Source organism: Cucurbita pepo, chromosome LG05, assembly GCF_002806865.2.
Source record: "Cucurbita pepo subsp. pepo cultivar mu-cu-16 chromosome LG05, ASM280686v2, whole genome shotgun sequence".
NCBI lineage: Eukaryota > Viridiplantae > Streptophyta > Magnoliopsida > Cucurbitales > Cucurbitaceae > Cucurbita > Cucurbita pepo.
Window position 1 is genome coordinate 7,286,502 of NC_036642.1, and position 17,281 is coordinate 7,303,782.

The 17,281-nt window shown below is 35.3% G+C and overlaps 1 protein-coding gene across 2 annotated transcripts; it reads left to right on the forward strand.

Annotated features, from left to right (window-relative positions):
* Positions 1-1,047: 1,047 nt before the first annotated feature.
* Positions 1,048-7,328, forward strand: LOC111795483 (bifunctional 3-dehydroquinate dehydratase/shikimate dehydrogenase, chloroplastic). Of its 2 annotated transcripts, none has more exons than XM_023677933.1 (12): positions 1,048-1,112; positions 1,347-1,409; positions 1,485-1,726; positions 4,351-4,456; positions 5,109-5,327; positions 5,411-5,757; positions 5,852-5,915; positions 5,997-6,102; positions 6,179-6,322; positions 6,534-6,682; positions 6,823-6,985; positions 7,064-7,328. In XM_023677933.1, the coding sequence occupies exons 2-12, from the start codon at positions 1,374-1,376 to the stop codon at positions 7,099-7,101; spliced, it is 1,614 nt and encodes a 537-aa protein (XP_023533701.1). In that variant the 5' UTR covers positions 1,048-1,112; positions 1,347-1,373; the 3' UTR covers positions 7,102-7,328. The 2 variants fall into 2 exon arrangements, with proteins under 2 accessions (XP_023533701.1, XP_023533700.1); XM_023677932.1 differs by having other exon boundaries at positions 1,051-1,112; positions 1,314-1,409.
* Positions 7,329-17,281: the final 9,953 nt, after the last annotated feature.

The window sequence follows — 17,281 nt, forward strand, 5'->3', positions numbered from 1 at the left end:
TGGGGTGACTTCCTGGATATTTCTTAAAATACTCAGGTAATTGTGTATTGTGTGTGATTGCATTACTAACCCCCAACAATGGGGTGACTTCCTGGATATTTCTTAAAATACTCAGGTAATTGTGTATTGTGTGTGATTGCATTACTAACCCCCAACAATGGGGTGACTTCCTGGATATTTCTTAAAATACTCAGGTAATTGTGTATTGTGTGTGATTGCATTACTAACCCCCAACAATGGGGTGACTTCCTGGATATTTCTTAAAATACTCAGGTAAAGGAAAAGCTCTCATACACCGATGACAATGAATATTGGAAAAGTCATGGAAATTGCTATAATGTTCCCTTCTTCTTTTGGCGGGAAAAACAAGAAAACGTGTCATGTTCCATGGTCCCTCAGGTATGTCATACTTAGATCTTAGGGGTGTTTAGGGATTCTAGCTCTTTATCGCTCTAGCTCTAACACCCATTCAAGTACCGTACAAATCATTAAAATTGGCATGCATCATAAATTCTCACTTTGCTTTGGACTTCCACAAAACGGCTCGTACTAATGGAGAGATATCATTTGATTATAAACTCATGAACATTCTCTAAATTAGCCGATGTGGGACTTTCATCATCTAATATGTTTGACCTCTCATCATAGAAGGGGACCGTCCCTTAGTGTTGATTTTGACTATTTTTTCTAATTTTTTTACCATTTTATTTTATATTGTTTCAGATTTCCTATGATTTTTCTCAACATTAACAACTTAAAAAAAAAAAAAAAAAAAAAAAANAAATTATTTTGAGTTTTTAATAAATACCATTAACAACTAAAAAAATTAATTCTTATATTATTGACTTATCTATATAAGAGGAAGGGCATAATTGTAAAACACTAAAGTTAACATAGACTTTTCAAAAAAAGGAGAGGCGCTTTTGGAAAAGAAACAGCAGCAACACAAAGAGTACAAAGATTCCAAATACGACCAATCATAGTTCGACATCTGGCAAATTAGACCCCCCCACCTTCTTCAACATACCCGCGCCTGTTGCTCTTCATCTACCTTTCTTTCTCCGGCACTGCGCTTCCCAGAGCGGCACAAATACTCTAGCAGCCTTCTTCTGGTTTGTTCTTATTTTTTACTTCTCTTTTTTCGCATTTCGCACTGTATGCTCTCTAATTTATTAGCTCCATCTTAATTTTCCCCAATTTCTTTGATTTTGAGCATACCCCATTTCTTAGATCGCATTTTTTCTGTATTTTCTTAATGGGATTGTTTCAAGGCAGTTTGATTATGCTTATACCTACTTATCTGCATTTGTAAGGATCTTCTTTCAATCTTTCGTCCCTTTTTCCAGCTTGATTTATCGACTGCTCTATCGGTCATGGACGGGAAGGAAACGAACAGAAATTCATCACTAGTATGTGTTGTTATTTTGCTGTTTGATTATGCTTCTCGTTATTTTGCTGTTTGATTATGCTTCTTCCTTGTCCAGCTCGATTCATCCACTGCCCTCTCGGACTTGGGAAGCGAAAAAATAAGGAGAAATTCATCACTAGTATGTGTCCCCATAATGGCTGATTCACCTCATTTGATGATTGCTGATACACACAAGGCAAACATTAGTGGTGCTGATCTTGTTGAGATACGATTAGATAGTTTGAAGATTTTCAATCCTCAAGAAGATCTCAAGACTATTATAAAAGAATGTCCATTACCTACTTTATTTACTTACAGGTTTTTCTTCACTGGAATCTCTCTTTGATTAAACTTTACTTTCTAATCTAACTTCGCCATAAGTAAATGAGATTTTATTGATACAATCAATTCTGTTTCTTGGAGTTCAGTTTCTGAAGACCTAGTTTAATATCTTAAAATTGATTGTGAATTTGGAATTAGTGTTCGTCGAATAAACATTAGATGGAGTTACTTTTCATTTGTATCCCATTTTTTATTGCTGATACTATTGTGTTTAGCATCTGATACAGGAAAGCCTTCTCCTTGTATATATGAATGAAGTACTGAAGGATAAATGCTAAGCAACTTAGGATTGAAGTGTCTAACTTGAAGCGAAGCCATACACTAATACTGAAGAGTTTCCAGCACTTATTAAGTTGAAATAAGAATGTGTTTCGTTAGCCAAATGGGTTTGAAGGTTCATTAAACAAGGTCATTCTCTTTGGCATAAACTTATTGTGAAAACAATTCTGGAGTGGCTATTCTGATTGGTTTATTGGTCCTTTCTAGTACAATAGTTCATGTAGCTGTAGGCTTTTAACTGTTGAACTCAGAAATTTAGTTCTCGATTTCTCTAAACTTTCACTTGGTGGTGCTTTTCGAATCAAAATCTCGGAGGCATCTGTGAAATATGAAGTTCCACTGATAAATCTGTTTCCTCTTTGGACAATATGGATGGTAGTAAAGGACTTATCCATAATTCAAAATTGGAACTTTGGAGGTAATGACTAGGCTTTGAATCCTGGAAGAGATTTTAATGATTGGGAAATGAAAGATTGGGATCACCTGTTGCAGAAAAAAATTTAAGGTATAAAATCTTGGGGACTTTGGAAGATTCTGGTCTCATTCCAGTAAAATCCATTCTCTAGAGTTTCAGCGGGGACCTATGTAATCAGTACACTGTTCTTATAAAGTTATTTAACTGCAATGTCTTCTTGTGGCTCTAACTTTGGATGGCATTAATACTATGGATCAAGTCTAGCAGATGCGACCGTATCTCTCTGTCCCCTAACTAATGCATTGTGACGAAAAAAGAAAGAAAGAAAGAGAATAAAGAGTTAATTGACTATTCCATCATTGTTCTTTCTTGGCTATTTGGTAGATCAATAATCTTTTGTACTTTTCATTTTAGTTAAGCTATTAAAAGTCTTTAAGGCACAGAAAAATAAATAGGAATTCTGTTTTGCTTCGTTCGTTCTTCTAGGTAGATTAGTCCATCTTCATCAGTTTTTTGTGCCTTCTTCTCCTGTAACTGATTGTTCTCTGGGATCGTAGCCATTGGCAAGACCATTTTATGATTCGAAGGCTAGATTTTTTGTTAGTTTTATCACTTCTGCTTTTGGAAATTTCATCTTTTCAACCAAATGCAAGGCGATTGTTATTGAAAAAGTTGTCATGCAAGCCATTGAGACTATATAGGGATTTTCTAGATGAGATCTTCATGTCAAAAGCTTTGGGCTATGCTGGAAAATGCAAATTTGTGGTTGTGTTTATCCACCAATTACTCTATCATCATGGGAGGCCTCGGGGGAAAGATTACAATGTCTATTGGCCTTCGCCAAGGTGACCCATTATCACTTTTCCTTTTCATTTTAATTGTTGACTGGTTTTGGGAGGACCCATGGATTGATGATAGAGCTCTCAAATTCTCTTTCCCAAGGATCTGTAATATAATAACTACAAAAGAAAGTTTGGTTTATCTGTATTGGTCTGAGTCTTCAAGAGATTGGCTTTTATGCCTGTTGGAAAAAATATGACTGATGAGGAAGCTCTTGGATCCGTGACATTACAAAAATGTGTTAGAGCACACTAGGCCGTTTCATGAAGGAGCCTCTAAGTCATGGCCTCTCCAAAATGATGGCTGTTTCTTAGGCCTTTAACCCACTTTTGAGTGATGATAGTGCCCTGTTGATATTGTGATGACTAAAGCCATCTGGAAAGCTAAGCTGCCAAAAAAAGTGAAGATTTCCTCACGGGTTCTCGTCCTAGGGAAACTTAACAAAGGGGTTTGCTCCAAATGAGATGGCCAAATTGCTTCTTATCCCTGAATTGGTGTGTCGTGCAGAATGAATGGGGAAAACCAACATCTTTTCTTCTCTTGTTTGTTGGCTAGCACAATTTGGCCCAAGAATTTGACGTTGTTTGGCTTGAGTTGGCGTTTGTTTAATAGAGTTGATGAGACTCTTTTCTAGTTGATTTTTGAAACTCCCTTCCAGTAGTTGTACCATTGTGGCATCTTTGTGGAAGATGTGGAATGAGAGAAGTCAGAGGGTCTTCAAAGAGAAAGCATGCGGCTTCAACCAGCTATGAGAGTTCACTCGACTGTTTGTCACCACTGGTGTTCTGTCTCTCAATCATTTTGTCATTAAGATCTTGTTCACATTTCAGCCAGTTGGGAGTCATTTTTGTAACTGTGGGAATTTCTCATGTCCCTTGTGTGTGTTCTTTTCAGCAATGTATACTCCTTGGTACTCTCCTCTCTTTTAATTTATGAAATGAGTGCATTAAGACACGAAGGTTTGCAAAACTGAAATAGTTTCGAAGTGTAATTCTAGTTTGTAAAATTTAAATGTTTTTTAGCACAAGGTTTGTAGTTTCATGAATTATTTGTTTTTTTTTCCTAGACCAAAGTGGGAAGGTGGTCAATATGATGGTGACGAAAATCAACGGCTTGAGGTACTTCGATTAGCCATGGAGTTGGGGGCTGATTACGTGGATGTGGAACTCCAGGTTACTTTCCTACTGCTAAAATAGCATTTTTGTATTCAACCGCAACGGGTTTCATAGTTCTTTGGCTAACTTGTGGTTGTGTTCTAACTGATAGAAGTTTAAGCGGCTGTTAATATGCAAGTTTCTTATACTAAAAAAAGAAAAAAGAAAAAAGAAAAGGTAGTTTAAGCAAATCGAGCATCCTACATCCTTTGTCTAGACACGAGTAGGTGCTTGGAGACCTTTCGCTCTTATCTCGTTGCTGGATAAAAATGGATTGCATGTTTGGAGGCAGAGACATGCTATCGTATGCTGAGCTTGAGGGATACCTCGAATTGGTTATGCCAAGCAGGGGTGCACCATGTCTAGTCTTGAGCAGTGTGATCCCAAGATGACAAATATTCATGGGTGAATGGTTGTTCAAGGCGTCTTCTCAACTATCAATTGCTGTATTGAGCAACTAGGTTGAAAATAGTTCATGCAATATCTTGATCTTAGAAACATCAAATGCTTGTACAATTCAAAGCAGGAAGAAAAAGAAAAAAGAAAAAAGAAAAAAGAATCAAATGTTCCTTGCTGGAATGAACTTTTTCAAATCTTTGATATTTGTTTGGTCTAATGCAGCAATGGCACTCCTTTGATATTTGTTTTGTTATCCACTCTCATATTGTAGGTTGCTCGTGAGTTCAACGACTCCATTCGTGGAAAGAAGCCAGAAAAGTTGAAAGTTATCGTTTCCTCTCACAATTATCAAGAAACTCCATCTTTAGATGATCTTAGTAAGCTTGTTGCAAGAATTCAAGAAAGTGGAGCTGATATTGTGAAGATTGCAACGACTGCCTTGGATATCACCGACGTGTCACGCATTATTCACATAATTGTGCATTCACAAGTAAGCATCACATGCTTTGATTCACAGGGTAAGTTTCTTGTATGTTATTAAGGCAATATTCACTATAGCCTGTTTGAATTCAGGTTCCAGTAATAGGGCTTGTAATGGGAGAAAGAGGCTTGATTTCACGGATACTTTGTGCTAAATATGGTGGGTATCTTACTTTTGCTACCCTCAAGGCCGGAATTGTTTCTGCTCCTGGACAACCCACAATTGAAGACCTTTTAAATTTATACAATTTCAGACAGATAGGTCCTGATACAAAAGTTTTTGGAATCATTGGAAAGCCAGTGGCCCACAGCAAATCACCCATGTTATTCAACGAGACATTCAAGTCGATAGGTTTCAATGGTGTTTATGTACATTTTTTGGTGGATGACATAGTAAACTTTCTCCAGACTTACTCATCCTTCGACTTCGCTGGATTCAGGTTCATTGCTTTATAAAGAGCATACTAATGGTTTTTCTTGTTCTATAAAATAGAGTGGACAACAATGATTCTCGTAAATATATTTGAAATGCAGCTGTACAATTCCACATAAAGAGGCTGCAGCAAAGTTCTGTGATTGGGTTGATCCAGTGGCTAAGGTAATTGAGTTGTTGCTGTTGAAATCAAAGTCTGGCTGGTTGCCTATTTTCTTATAGTGTACGTTTTGTTCGACACATTAGTCAATTGGTGCTGTTAATTGCATTGTAAGAAGAGACGATGGAAAATTCGAAGGTTATAACACGGATTATGTCGGTGCTATTTCTGCTATTGAAGATAAACTACGAGGTGTGTGTAATCTGCTTCGCCATCTTTTCCAGTTTCATTTATAGTTCATATCTTTGATCCATTCTTAACTTAGCAGATCCCTACAGTAGTAGTCCTCAATCTGGCTCACCCTTGTCTGGCAAGCTATTTGTTGTGATTGGTGCTGGTGGAGCAGGCAAGGCGCTTGCGTACGGTGCGAAAGAGAAAGGAGCTAAAGTTGTGATTGCCAATCGTACATATGGTTAGCTTATATCTTTCACATCATTTTCTTTCTTCTGTTGAAAATCTGATGGCTTTCTTGACCATCATCTCGGTAGCTCATAGTTTTAGAGCTATCACGTTTCGTTTAGAGCTATCACGTTTCGCGAGAATCATGTTTGTTTCATATGCTTTTGAGTACTTATCTAACCTACTGTTACAAATTTTGACATTTTCCTGTATTGTGCTTATAGAACGAGCAAAAGAACTTGCGGTAACCATTGGAGTCGATGCGGTTACTCTTGCTGATTTGGATAATTTCCATCCAGAGACGAATATGATTCTCGCAAACACAACGTCTGTAGGAATGCAACCAAAAGTCGATGAAACGCCGATTCCCAAGGTATGTAGCTACCAATGATGTGCGTGTGTGATTGAGTTACACGCTTAGATTGTTCTCACACAACAAATGATTGTTACTTTATAAATTTTATTGATGAACAATTTTAGCTTCAATTATAGTTCAATCTGTTTGATTTGCAGCATGCTCTGAAAAATTACTCACTGGTGTTCGATGCTGTTTACACGCCGGTGATGACGAGACTGTTGAAGGAAGCTGAAGAATCCGGGGCGAAGATCGTTACTGGCGTGGAGATGTTTGTTGGACAGGCATATGAACAATACGAGAGGTTTACTGGGTTGCCTGGTAAGTTGTAGCCAAAATGATTGAACTTAGTTTTCTAATATATGTTTATATGTTCTTATAACCTTTGTTAATCTGCAGCACCGAAGGAGCTGTTCAGGAAGATTCTCAAAATCTAGTCCAAAATTTAGTATTGTGGCTGAGCTTCTTTTCTTGGTGTTGTTAATGAAAACTTAGTTGAATGAGGGAGGACATAATTTTATTTATTTGAAGGAGCTAACATGAATGCATTTTTATGCTCCCACGGCTTTGCATTTGCACAAATAATTGATCATGTTGTCATTCTATGGAATTATAACTTCATTTGCTTCTAATAAACTTTTGTTTGGAATGATCATTAGCTCAAGAATTGATTATCTTTTTGAACTTTGTATGCAAGTAATAACTTTAGATGCTTATTACTTTTGTTTCGTCCGTGCCCATGTGTGTGGGCCTTGTGTATCCAATTTTGTTCCGACCGAAAAGTAGAGACTAAAGGCATGATGTTTATGATTGCATTTTCTGACTCAAACAAGGGAGATACTTGCTAAATCTTTTTTTTTTTTTCTTTGTCTAAGTAAAGGCAAGAGATTCTTCTACTGTTGTTGTGGAAGCCATGTAAATGAAGTTAGGTTAGATGATGGCGTTGTGGTGGTGTCCAAGGGAATCATTTTTGTTCATCCAAAACTCATATTATGAGAGTTTGGTATGACGCTCACTATATAGAAATATGAAGTTGGCTTAAGAGTTTATTTTGTTACACCTTTTTTACCATTATTAAACTACTAGGTTTAAGATACACACTACTGCAAACTAGTTTAAGAACCTTTTCGAAGTTCTAGCTAATGAAAATTATATAAGTTATGGGTATTAATGAGTCAAAAGACCTCACGGTCACTCATAATGACCATATTAAAACTTAGACGAAATCTATGAATCATTATATATATTTTTTTAATCATATACTTGAGAGAATCCTTGTTTCCAAAAGCATACATTTTGAGAGAACTATTTTGTCAAAAATATACAATGAAGCATATGAGATCGAAAGAACAACATCTAGCAACTATCAGTGAGATAATGTGAGGAGCAGTCTAGGAAAGAAGACAGGAGGAATACTATAAGTCGATGCTTTGACCTCTAGCAACGCTCAATTAGCCTATGTGGCTAATATTCTACAAATTTTAGCGTTGGAGCAAGACTCAATGACCAAAGCACCAATCCAGGCACCAGTTGTACTGACTCAACCAATAGCTGGATCTTGTATATATTATAGAGAGAAACACACTTTTGACTAGTGTTCAAGTAATCTAGCCTCTATTTTTTATTTGGAAAACTAGGTTAATCAAGAAAACCAGAAGACTAACCCGCTTTTCAAATACTTACAACCCATGGCGGAGGAACCATCCAAACTTCTCGTGGAAGGAAATTAGTTAAGCTCACAACATAGTTTCATAACATAGCACAAACATATCATAGTATAATTCATATCATAGCATAAATCGTCACATAACGTATCACACATCAAACATTATAACATCATAAAATATGACATGTGTAGAGGCCTCATAGTACATATCGTTTATACAACATACAAGTCATCAAACCAAAACCATGGTTTTCCAACAATCAAATTACTTAGTTGGCCTAAGCCAAAATCATTATGCTCCCTTGATACTAGCTTAAAACTGCACCTTAAAATCTAATCCCACATAAGGAGTCTCACCGTCATAATTTAGAATTTTATTATGAAAATTACCTCACCTAGTTTGCATAAAATAATCTAAATGTAGCTCTAAATAATTTAAATTGTCGAAATAGTAGTCATACTAACCTTAAATACCTCTGAAATAGTAAAAATTAGCTCTCGAAGAGTAAAATGGTAGGTAATGGTACGAACATATCAAACTTGAGCTGGTTCGGTCGAGAAGCCGAGTTGGAGCGTTAAAACATGAATTCTCCAATTGGCTCCTAATCGCTAAAGTGGGATGAAATGGAGGAATTGTTGGACTCAGTGACCTAAGGGACCTTCCTTTTATATTAGAGTCCAACTCTCCCTTTTATACTTATGCATGAGCTTGCAATGAATTAAAGAGTAATATTGTAATAACAAAAAATATAAGACTAGGTACACAGATCAAACCGTACGTGAACTTCTTGGGGTGAGCATACACCCTTAGATTAGGCACGTTTAGGGTATGAGACTTGATGTCCCGATAAGGAAAGAACTGAACTATGATACTATAGAATTGGCCCACTCTTGAAGCATGAAGCACATAACTTGAAAACCCTGATTAGGAGAAAATGCAATGAGAGCAAAATAAGCTGCTTTTGAACGTTTTTATACTCATTCTTCCTCCACTTTGTTTTTCAAGTTGATTGTAGATGGTTGATCGTGGGCGTGAGTTTGGAGGGCCATGCAACTGTAAATGGAATCCTTAAATCGGTGTCTTATGTTTACTACTTATGTGTCTTTGCTTTGATTTACTTGTTATCGTGGAAACCTTTTTTATTTTGGTATTTATGTGTAATCTTCAAAAAGTAGGTCGTTGGTCCCCTCCATTGTATATGTTACCTTAGTGTATATATATATATATATATATATATATAATCTTTTTATCGATTCAAGAACCGAACATATGTTTATGTATGTTTTGGTTCGGAATGAATTAAGTTGTTGATTGACCCCGTTTACATCAGGTTTGGAAATAGACCAAGAGGGCCCACCCATCTGAACATCACCACCTCACCCACGTGATATGTGGGATTTCGTTGGTGATTCTTTCAGGTACGTGGCTCGACACTTTTTTACTTATTTCTCTATTAATTCCATCTCTTATGTGAAGGTGATGTAGACCCCACTTGTGTTGCCTTCCCCCTTCCTTCATTTAATGCCCTAATTAATATCTCATTTCATTAATGCCCAAAATAAATCCAACAAGTATAATCTTTACATCATTCACCCCTATGGTTATATATATATATATTTTAAATGTTTGCATTTTTAAACCCGAAAAAATTCGAGATTCAAATCCCGTCAATGTCATGTGTCGTTGAGCTTTAAAATAAAAGGTCGTTACTTTAGTCTTATCAATTGGCTAATACATGTTTAGTCTTTGTTCATTAGTATATGGTTCATAATTATTTTTTTAATTGTTTATTTTCGAGAAATTCTTTAAAATAATGTTTAACTATTTGGTGGATAATATTCCAAAATATAAATTAAAATTGAGTCGTAAATCTTAATTGAATGTTTAAAAACAAATAAATAAATATTTTACTTTTAATAAAAATAAAAATTTTGAATAAATGACGTTAATAACCGAAATTAACTCAATTTAAAAAATTTATGGGTTTTATAAGAGTTGTTTAGATTAAAAGAATTTAAGGACGAGGATTCCGAGAAATGGAAGTTTGGTCTCTCCAAAGATTTGGTGTTAGTTACTATTTTACCAGAAATGCTTACTTATAAATCTAATTTTGAATAAATGACGTTAATAACCGAAATTAACTCAATTTAAAAAATTTATGGGTTTTATAAGAGTTGTTTAGATTAAAAGAATTTAAGGACGAGGATTCCGAGAAATGGAAGTTTGGTCTCTCCAAAGATTTGGTGTTAGTTACTATTTTACCAGAAATGCTTACTTATAAATCTGATCATATTAGAGCTTTACTACGATCATGGCAGGAACAGTACCTAAACCTAAGGATACTCCAAAATCTTTTCTATTGCTCGTTCGAGAATTACGATGTTTGGTTTTGGAACTGAATCGTTTGCTTGTATCTAAGAAGAACTTCTAGATTAACGGGCTCGGAACAATTAGATTGAATCTAAAAAATGTTGCAAAATACCCACAAATACGGGAGTAATTAGCTTTTAAAAAATGAAAAAGATCAATATTTAAGGAAAAATAAAGATCCACTATGAATGAAAAGTGTTTGAAATGGGTGTTTGGGTTTGGCCTACAAATCTTGTATGCCTCTAAGCTGTTCCCTTCTTTCCCACACACCTTGTTTGAGATCCAAAAAATGTTTTGTAGTTAAAGAAAGGACCAAAAATTATGGTGCCAAACATTTTCTCACCTGAATTATAAATTTGGAGCTTAGTGTCCATAGTATTCACCGTTAAGAAAGTTCTAACCGACATTGCTTTGGTTGCAAACTCGCTATCTATTCATCACTCTGATCATTTGTGACTTTGAAGAAAGCAACCTCATGGTCGTGGAGGGAGTTGTGGATATTTTGATTCGTAGAGTAAGTGCTTTGTTGAATCACTTGTTCATGACTTGATAACTCGGAAATGGGTTGGGAATACAATTACAAAACAAAATATAAAAATTGACTGACGCTCTGAAACAACCCTCTATGTGATTGTGCAGCTCTTGAATGCTCTTCCACCTCGACCGATAGCCTACAAACACTAGACAAAAGAAGTGAAAAGGGGTGAATATTAAAATAGTCATTAACAACCAACTTTCATTGCATCCTTACCCTAATAGGTATCCACGAGCTTTTCTCTAGGCTTTAGGAAAGTCGACCTATGTTCTATTGCTATTTGAGTATCTAAGATGCCTCGAAGTTCTGAGTAGTTCTTTGATATGAATCTTATCCTTAGGGGTTAGTATATGTTTTTCAACCTTTATGTTATTTGACTTAGGCAGCTTGCTTTGCTTACCTAATAAAGTTTTGATGGAGCAATTTGATGTCTGCTAATCTAAACATCATCTATGAAAGTTAGCTAACGAACCCTCCCACATGACCATAAAGTCACTTAGGTTTAGGAGGTGTAGCCCCTGTGTATCGGGTAACTTCATGGTCAACCTATGTTATCCCACAACCCCGACTTAGGAATGAGTTTACAACACAGAGATCTTGTTCAATAGACCGAGCGCATTAGAATCATGAGAGACAATCATATGGTGTGGCTATATTGCTTCTGACCAATGGAGACTAGTAGTTACCATATTGTCCCAACATATTAGAGAGAGAGTTTTTTGAGGTAGCACCTCAACATCGAAGATCGTTTACCACTGTGTAGGCTAAGCTAGCTACCCAAGACCGTGCACAGTAAGAGTAATATAGAAAGCCTAGAGTAAAGTCTGTGGTCTCATGCTAGGTCAAGGATGCAATGAGAGCCTACAAATAGGTTGCTTACTGAATATATTTGTATATTCATCTTCTTTTTTCTTTCTTTTTTTCAAGTGTTCGCAGGCTACCAGTCGAGGTGGAGGAGCATTCGAGATCTGTGTGATTATAGAGGAAGCGTCAGCCTGTCTCTATGTTCGATCTTTTGTATCTTGTTTTATAGTTGTATCACAAACTCAGGTTCTCCATTTATAATAAATTTGAACAGTATCGCCTTATAATTCTATTTAATTTGGTGTTGTTTGTCTTAATTTAATTTTAATCTTACCATATTTTCTTATTTTGTTTCATTTTCCTTTTTTTTTTTTATATATGTTTTTCAACCTTTATGTTATTTGACTTAGGCAGCTTGCTTTGCTTACCTAATAAAGTTTTGATGGAGCAATTTGATGTCTGCTAATCTAAACATCATCTATGAAAGTTAGCTAACGAACCCTCCCACATGACCATAAAGTCACTTAGGTTTAGGAGGTGTAGCCCCTGTGTATCGGGTAACTTCATGGTCAACCTATGTTATCCCACAACCCCGACTTAGGAATGAGTTTACAACACAGAGATCTTGTTCAATAGACCGAGCGCATTAGAATCATGAGAGACAATCATATGGTGTGGCTATATTGCTTCTGACCAATGGAGACTAGTAGTTACCATATTGTCCCAACATATTAGAGAGAGAGTTTTTTGAGGTAGCACCTCAACATCGAAGATCGTTTACCACTGTGTAGGCTAAGCTAGCTACCCAAGACCGTGCACAGTAAGAGTAATATAGAAAGCCTAGAGTAAAGTCTGTGGTCTCATGCTAGGTCAAGGATGCAATGAGAGCCTACAAATAGGTTGCTTACTGAATATATTTGTATATTCATCTTCTTTTTTCTTTCTTTTTTTCAAGTGTTCGCAGGCTACCAGTCGAGGTGGAGGAGCATTCGAGATCTGTGTGATTATAGAGGAAGCGTCAGCCTGTCTCTATGTTCGATCTTTTGTATCTTGTTTTATAGTTGTATCACAAACTCAGGTTCTCCATTTATAATAAATTTGAACAGTATCGCCTTATAATTCTATTTAATTTGGTGTTGTTTGTCTTAATTTAATTTTAATCTTACCATATTTTCTTATTTTGTTTCATTTTCCTTTTTTTTTTTTTTCGTTTATTTTCGTTTTCGTCTTTATAGTCTTGATCCTAGTTTCGAGACCTTGAAATTCAGGTCGGGAAAACTAAAGTGTGACCCTAAACAAATATCACCTCTCTTACCGGTTCGAGATGAATTTCATTCATAGTTATATCTCATAAACAAATTATTTATCAGAGAATAAGTGATACTTAGGATGAAAGAAGTAATTACAGAAGTACAATAAACTTTCGACTCAATTGTAATTACGAACAATCAGTGATTGATTGATTTGTTTATAATGATTATATTAATGGACACAACTTATCTTACAATGCATACAATCTATATATCTCAGTAGAATAACCTATAATTAATTAATTAAAGAGTTTAATTAATTAATTTTATATTCAAACTCCCCCTTCTTAGCTCATACTAACCCTAAAAGAATCAATTTAATTAAAAAAAAAAAAAAAAAAAAAAAAAAAAAAAAAAAAAAAAAAANGTAACATAACTCTGCGATAGAGGATATAGAAGAATGTCGGGACTATCAAATATCGAATCTTAGTCATGTGATCTTCTTCCCTCAATCTCTTGGTATCCATGGGAGCTCAAATTCTTTGCTCAATCTTCATTATTATTTTTTCACAGTCCCCGTGTAACGATCGAGTAAAGATGATAAATTTGGTTTATATTCATAAATTCAATATTTCCACTTCACAAATTATTATGCAGGCCAAGCTTTTGGCTATCATTTAAGTATTATCTCGTGTCGGCAAGATCTTATGTCATTGAATACTTAACACTTTCTCGGTCAAAATTAAAGGTCCAAATTTGGCTGTTATTAAACACTCCACATTAGCTCAAACACCAAATTTCAATATCAATTACAAAAGGCCATCACTTTCATTACAAGACACTCATAAAACATTGATATCGACTCTCAACACCATAACTTTGTTCTCTTTTGAATCATACAAATTTGAGGCTGCTCCACATGTGCCTTTCTACTCACCTCTCTTTTCAACACTCTATAAAATCAACTCCTTAACTTCAATACCTTCAAACACGCCAAAACAAAACACTCGTACGCGTCCAATGGCTCCATGCAAACGCCTCGTCCTCGTCCTCCTCGTCCTCCTCGTTCTTCTACGTTGCTTCTCGAACACAGCTATAGGTATCTTTCTCTATCTAATTAATTCATTACAATAAATTCAAGATCTGTTATTCTTTAAAACAAATCAAGGAGCACTCTTTTTAACACTAAAAATGTCACCATATTGGATTCTTTGTACAAAGTTCGAATCGGGTCGTTTTATTTTTCAATCGAATCGTTGATTTGTTGTTTGCAGAAGCAAGAAGTTTGGGAGTGGCTGAGGTTAAGAAGGATGATCATAGTCTCAAAGTTGATGATGAAGAACATTTTATGAGCACTGATGATTTGGTGGCTATGGATTATACTCAGGCTTCCAAGAAGCCTCCAATCCACAACTGAGATTTGACTTGTATAAAAGTCAAAGTCAAAGTCAACGAGTTGTATTTTATTTTTAATTTGTATCATATATTTTATGTCTGTGCATGTGTCTCAACATCTTTTCTTGTCTTTTTTTTTATTTTATTTTAGGTTAAGTTGAATAATTGTGAACACAAAATTCATCTACCAAACCCGACTCCTTTGTTCTATATAAAATCATTTAATGAATCTTAAAGTTGTAACACGTAGGTCGAGTAGATGAGTAGATACGTAGATCTTGAAAATATCAACTTTGGTAAGAATACATATTTTTTTTTAGTAGATACGTCGGTCATGTTTTTCTTTTGAAGGACTATGATAGGCTTACAATTGTATAAAAATTAGATTGGATCGTTGGATTAGAGGTTTACAAGTCTCGTGAAGGAATCGAGTTGAATCTATTTACAAATTAAAAGATATAAAAATCTAAAGAATATAGGTTGAAACAAGTTTGATTCGGGAATTCATCGAGATACCTATCGGCGAAACACGCATTGCACGGTGGAGCGGAAAATGCGCCTAGGAATTCTAGGGACACAAGCTAGCGGTAGACCAACAAAGCACGTTTGATACCCTTCAACGACACGATGTCTTGGGTTAGGCTAACCCGAACTAAATTTGATCTTAGATCCCCGCACGACCTGGCTCAGTACCCATAGTCAAACCCGTCAACTTGGACCTTCGTGGGATGCACACACTGGGGCTAACTTCAACATGTTGAATCCCCATTTGCCAATTTTTCGTGTCGTTTTTAATACTAACCTTTTTTTTTTTTTTTTAATGTGAATTGGGTTTAACTAGAGGAAGTTCAGAATTCTTGTCACCTCTTTGGTGAGGAAACGAATTCGGGAAGGTACGCGACAAATTTGTAAGTAACCACACGGTCTTTAGAAAGTAATACTTATAGAAATCGCTTGGATATGCATGCATGCTAGTAAAACCAATATTAGGATGCTAGTTCCGGTCTAACCTATGTCTAAATAAATTGGTGAATTACGGAAATGAATTCTCTAGATTCTGAAAATTTAATGATTGGCCTTGAATGTTGATATGCATTGTTTTTACTTCATATGTACATAAGCTCGGTGAATTTTGGTGACCGATAATGTAATAACGGAAAAAAGAGAAAAGAAAAAAAAAGAGGGAAACTTTGCCCCACAACGTTAAAGGTGAGAAGTGGGGGGTTGGCCTCGAGCGTAGGAGGCTTTACTTCATTTTTTGGGTTAGAGAAGTAATGAATGCGGGAAGAACTTGCTCGAGTAAGAATTCCACAACTTCTGCACGTACGTGTAGAGCATTAATCATTGGAATTTATGTCCTAAAATCTCGTATTTAATTTTTAATAATAATGTTGTCTATTTATAAAAAAAAATCCAAAATTATTATTGTAATCTTGAACCATAACTGATTAACATACCAGAGGATCAAGACTAGACCACAATATTGAATTTATATTTATAAATCCGTTAATTAAGAAGATTAATATTTCCCACGATGATCATGTGTCACCCCATCTTAATCTTGATCGAGTTATGAACCTTGTTGTGAGGGTTTGTCTTTTGATTTGCATAACCTATTCAATATCTACCATTTTTAGGACTTTTGATCAAATGGAATGGCTTCTTTCCACATTAGGTAAGTAGATGAGTAATTCCTTTTGATAAGATAAGAAATCACTATCTGGGAAATAAGATTCGGATTACCTTGTTGATCGAATATCTTAAGGCAAGAACATTGTTTGAGATTCGAATCACTGCACAAGCAAGATCGATTATGTCTAGCTTGAATGATTTTTGTTGATCAAATATCTAAGGCAAGAACACTTGATTGAGATTCGAATCATTCCACAAGCAAGATTGATCATGTCGAGCTTGAATGATTCTACATGCAACCTAAACTACATAGAATTGCAAATAAACTTAGTCATTGGCTAAAGAAGAGCACAGATGCTTATTTTACTATATTTTCCAAGTCTACTTACAAATACAACATACATGTCTTTATATAGCCTCAAAATGTAAAGTCTCAAATGAAACTATTAAAGGCATTACAAGAGCGGTAACATTCATATTTAATGACCATAATTAACCATTATGTAATTGTAACATAAAATAAATATAAAGTCTTAAAATACATTAATGAAATACAATAACTCTAAATTACTCTAAATTGTAATCCACCCAAAATTTATAACATGAAACTTCATTCTTCTTAAATGTGGCGAATTGAAATATCTCTTGATAATTTTAACAATATTTTATTCTCATCTTCATTGAAACATATTGTATGATTGATGTCTCTTGGTTCATATCACCTTTAAATGCTATTGTTGGGACTTCAACAATAAGACCTCACCCTATTATTGGCCTGAGAGAGACGTTCATGATTGGATCATAACAAATTGTTCATCAGAGAATGAGTGATACTTAAGGTGAAAGATGTAATTAGGGGTAAAACAGATTTTTAACCTAGCTGCAATTATGAACAAGTCGTGAATGATCGACTTGATTTATGATTAGATCATAAACAAATTGTTCATTACAGAATTAGTGATAC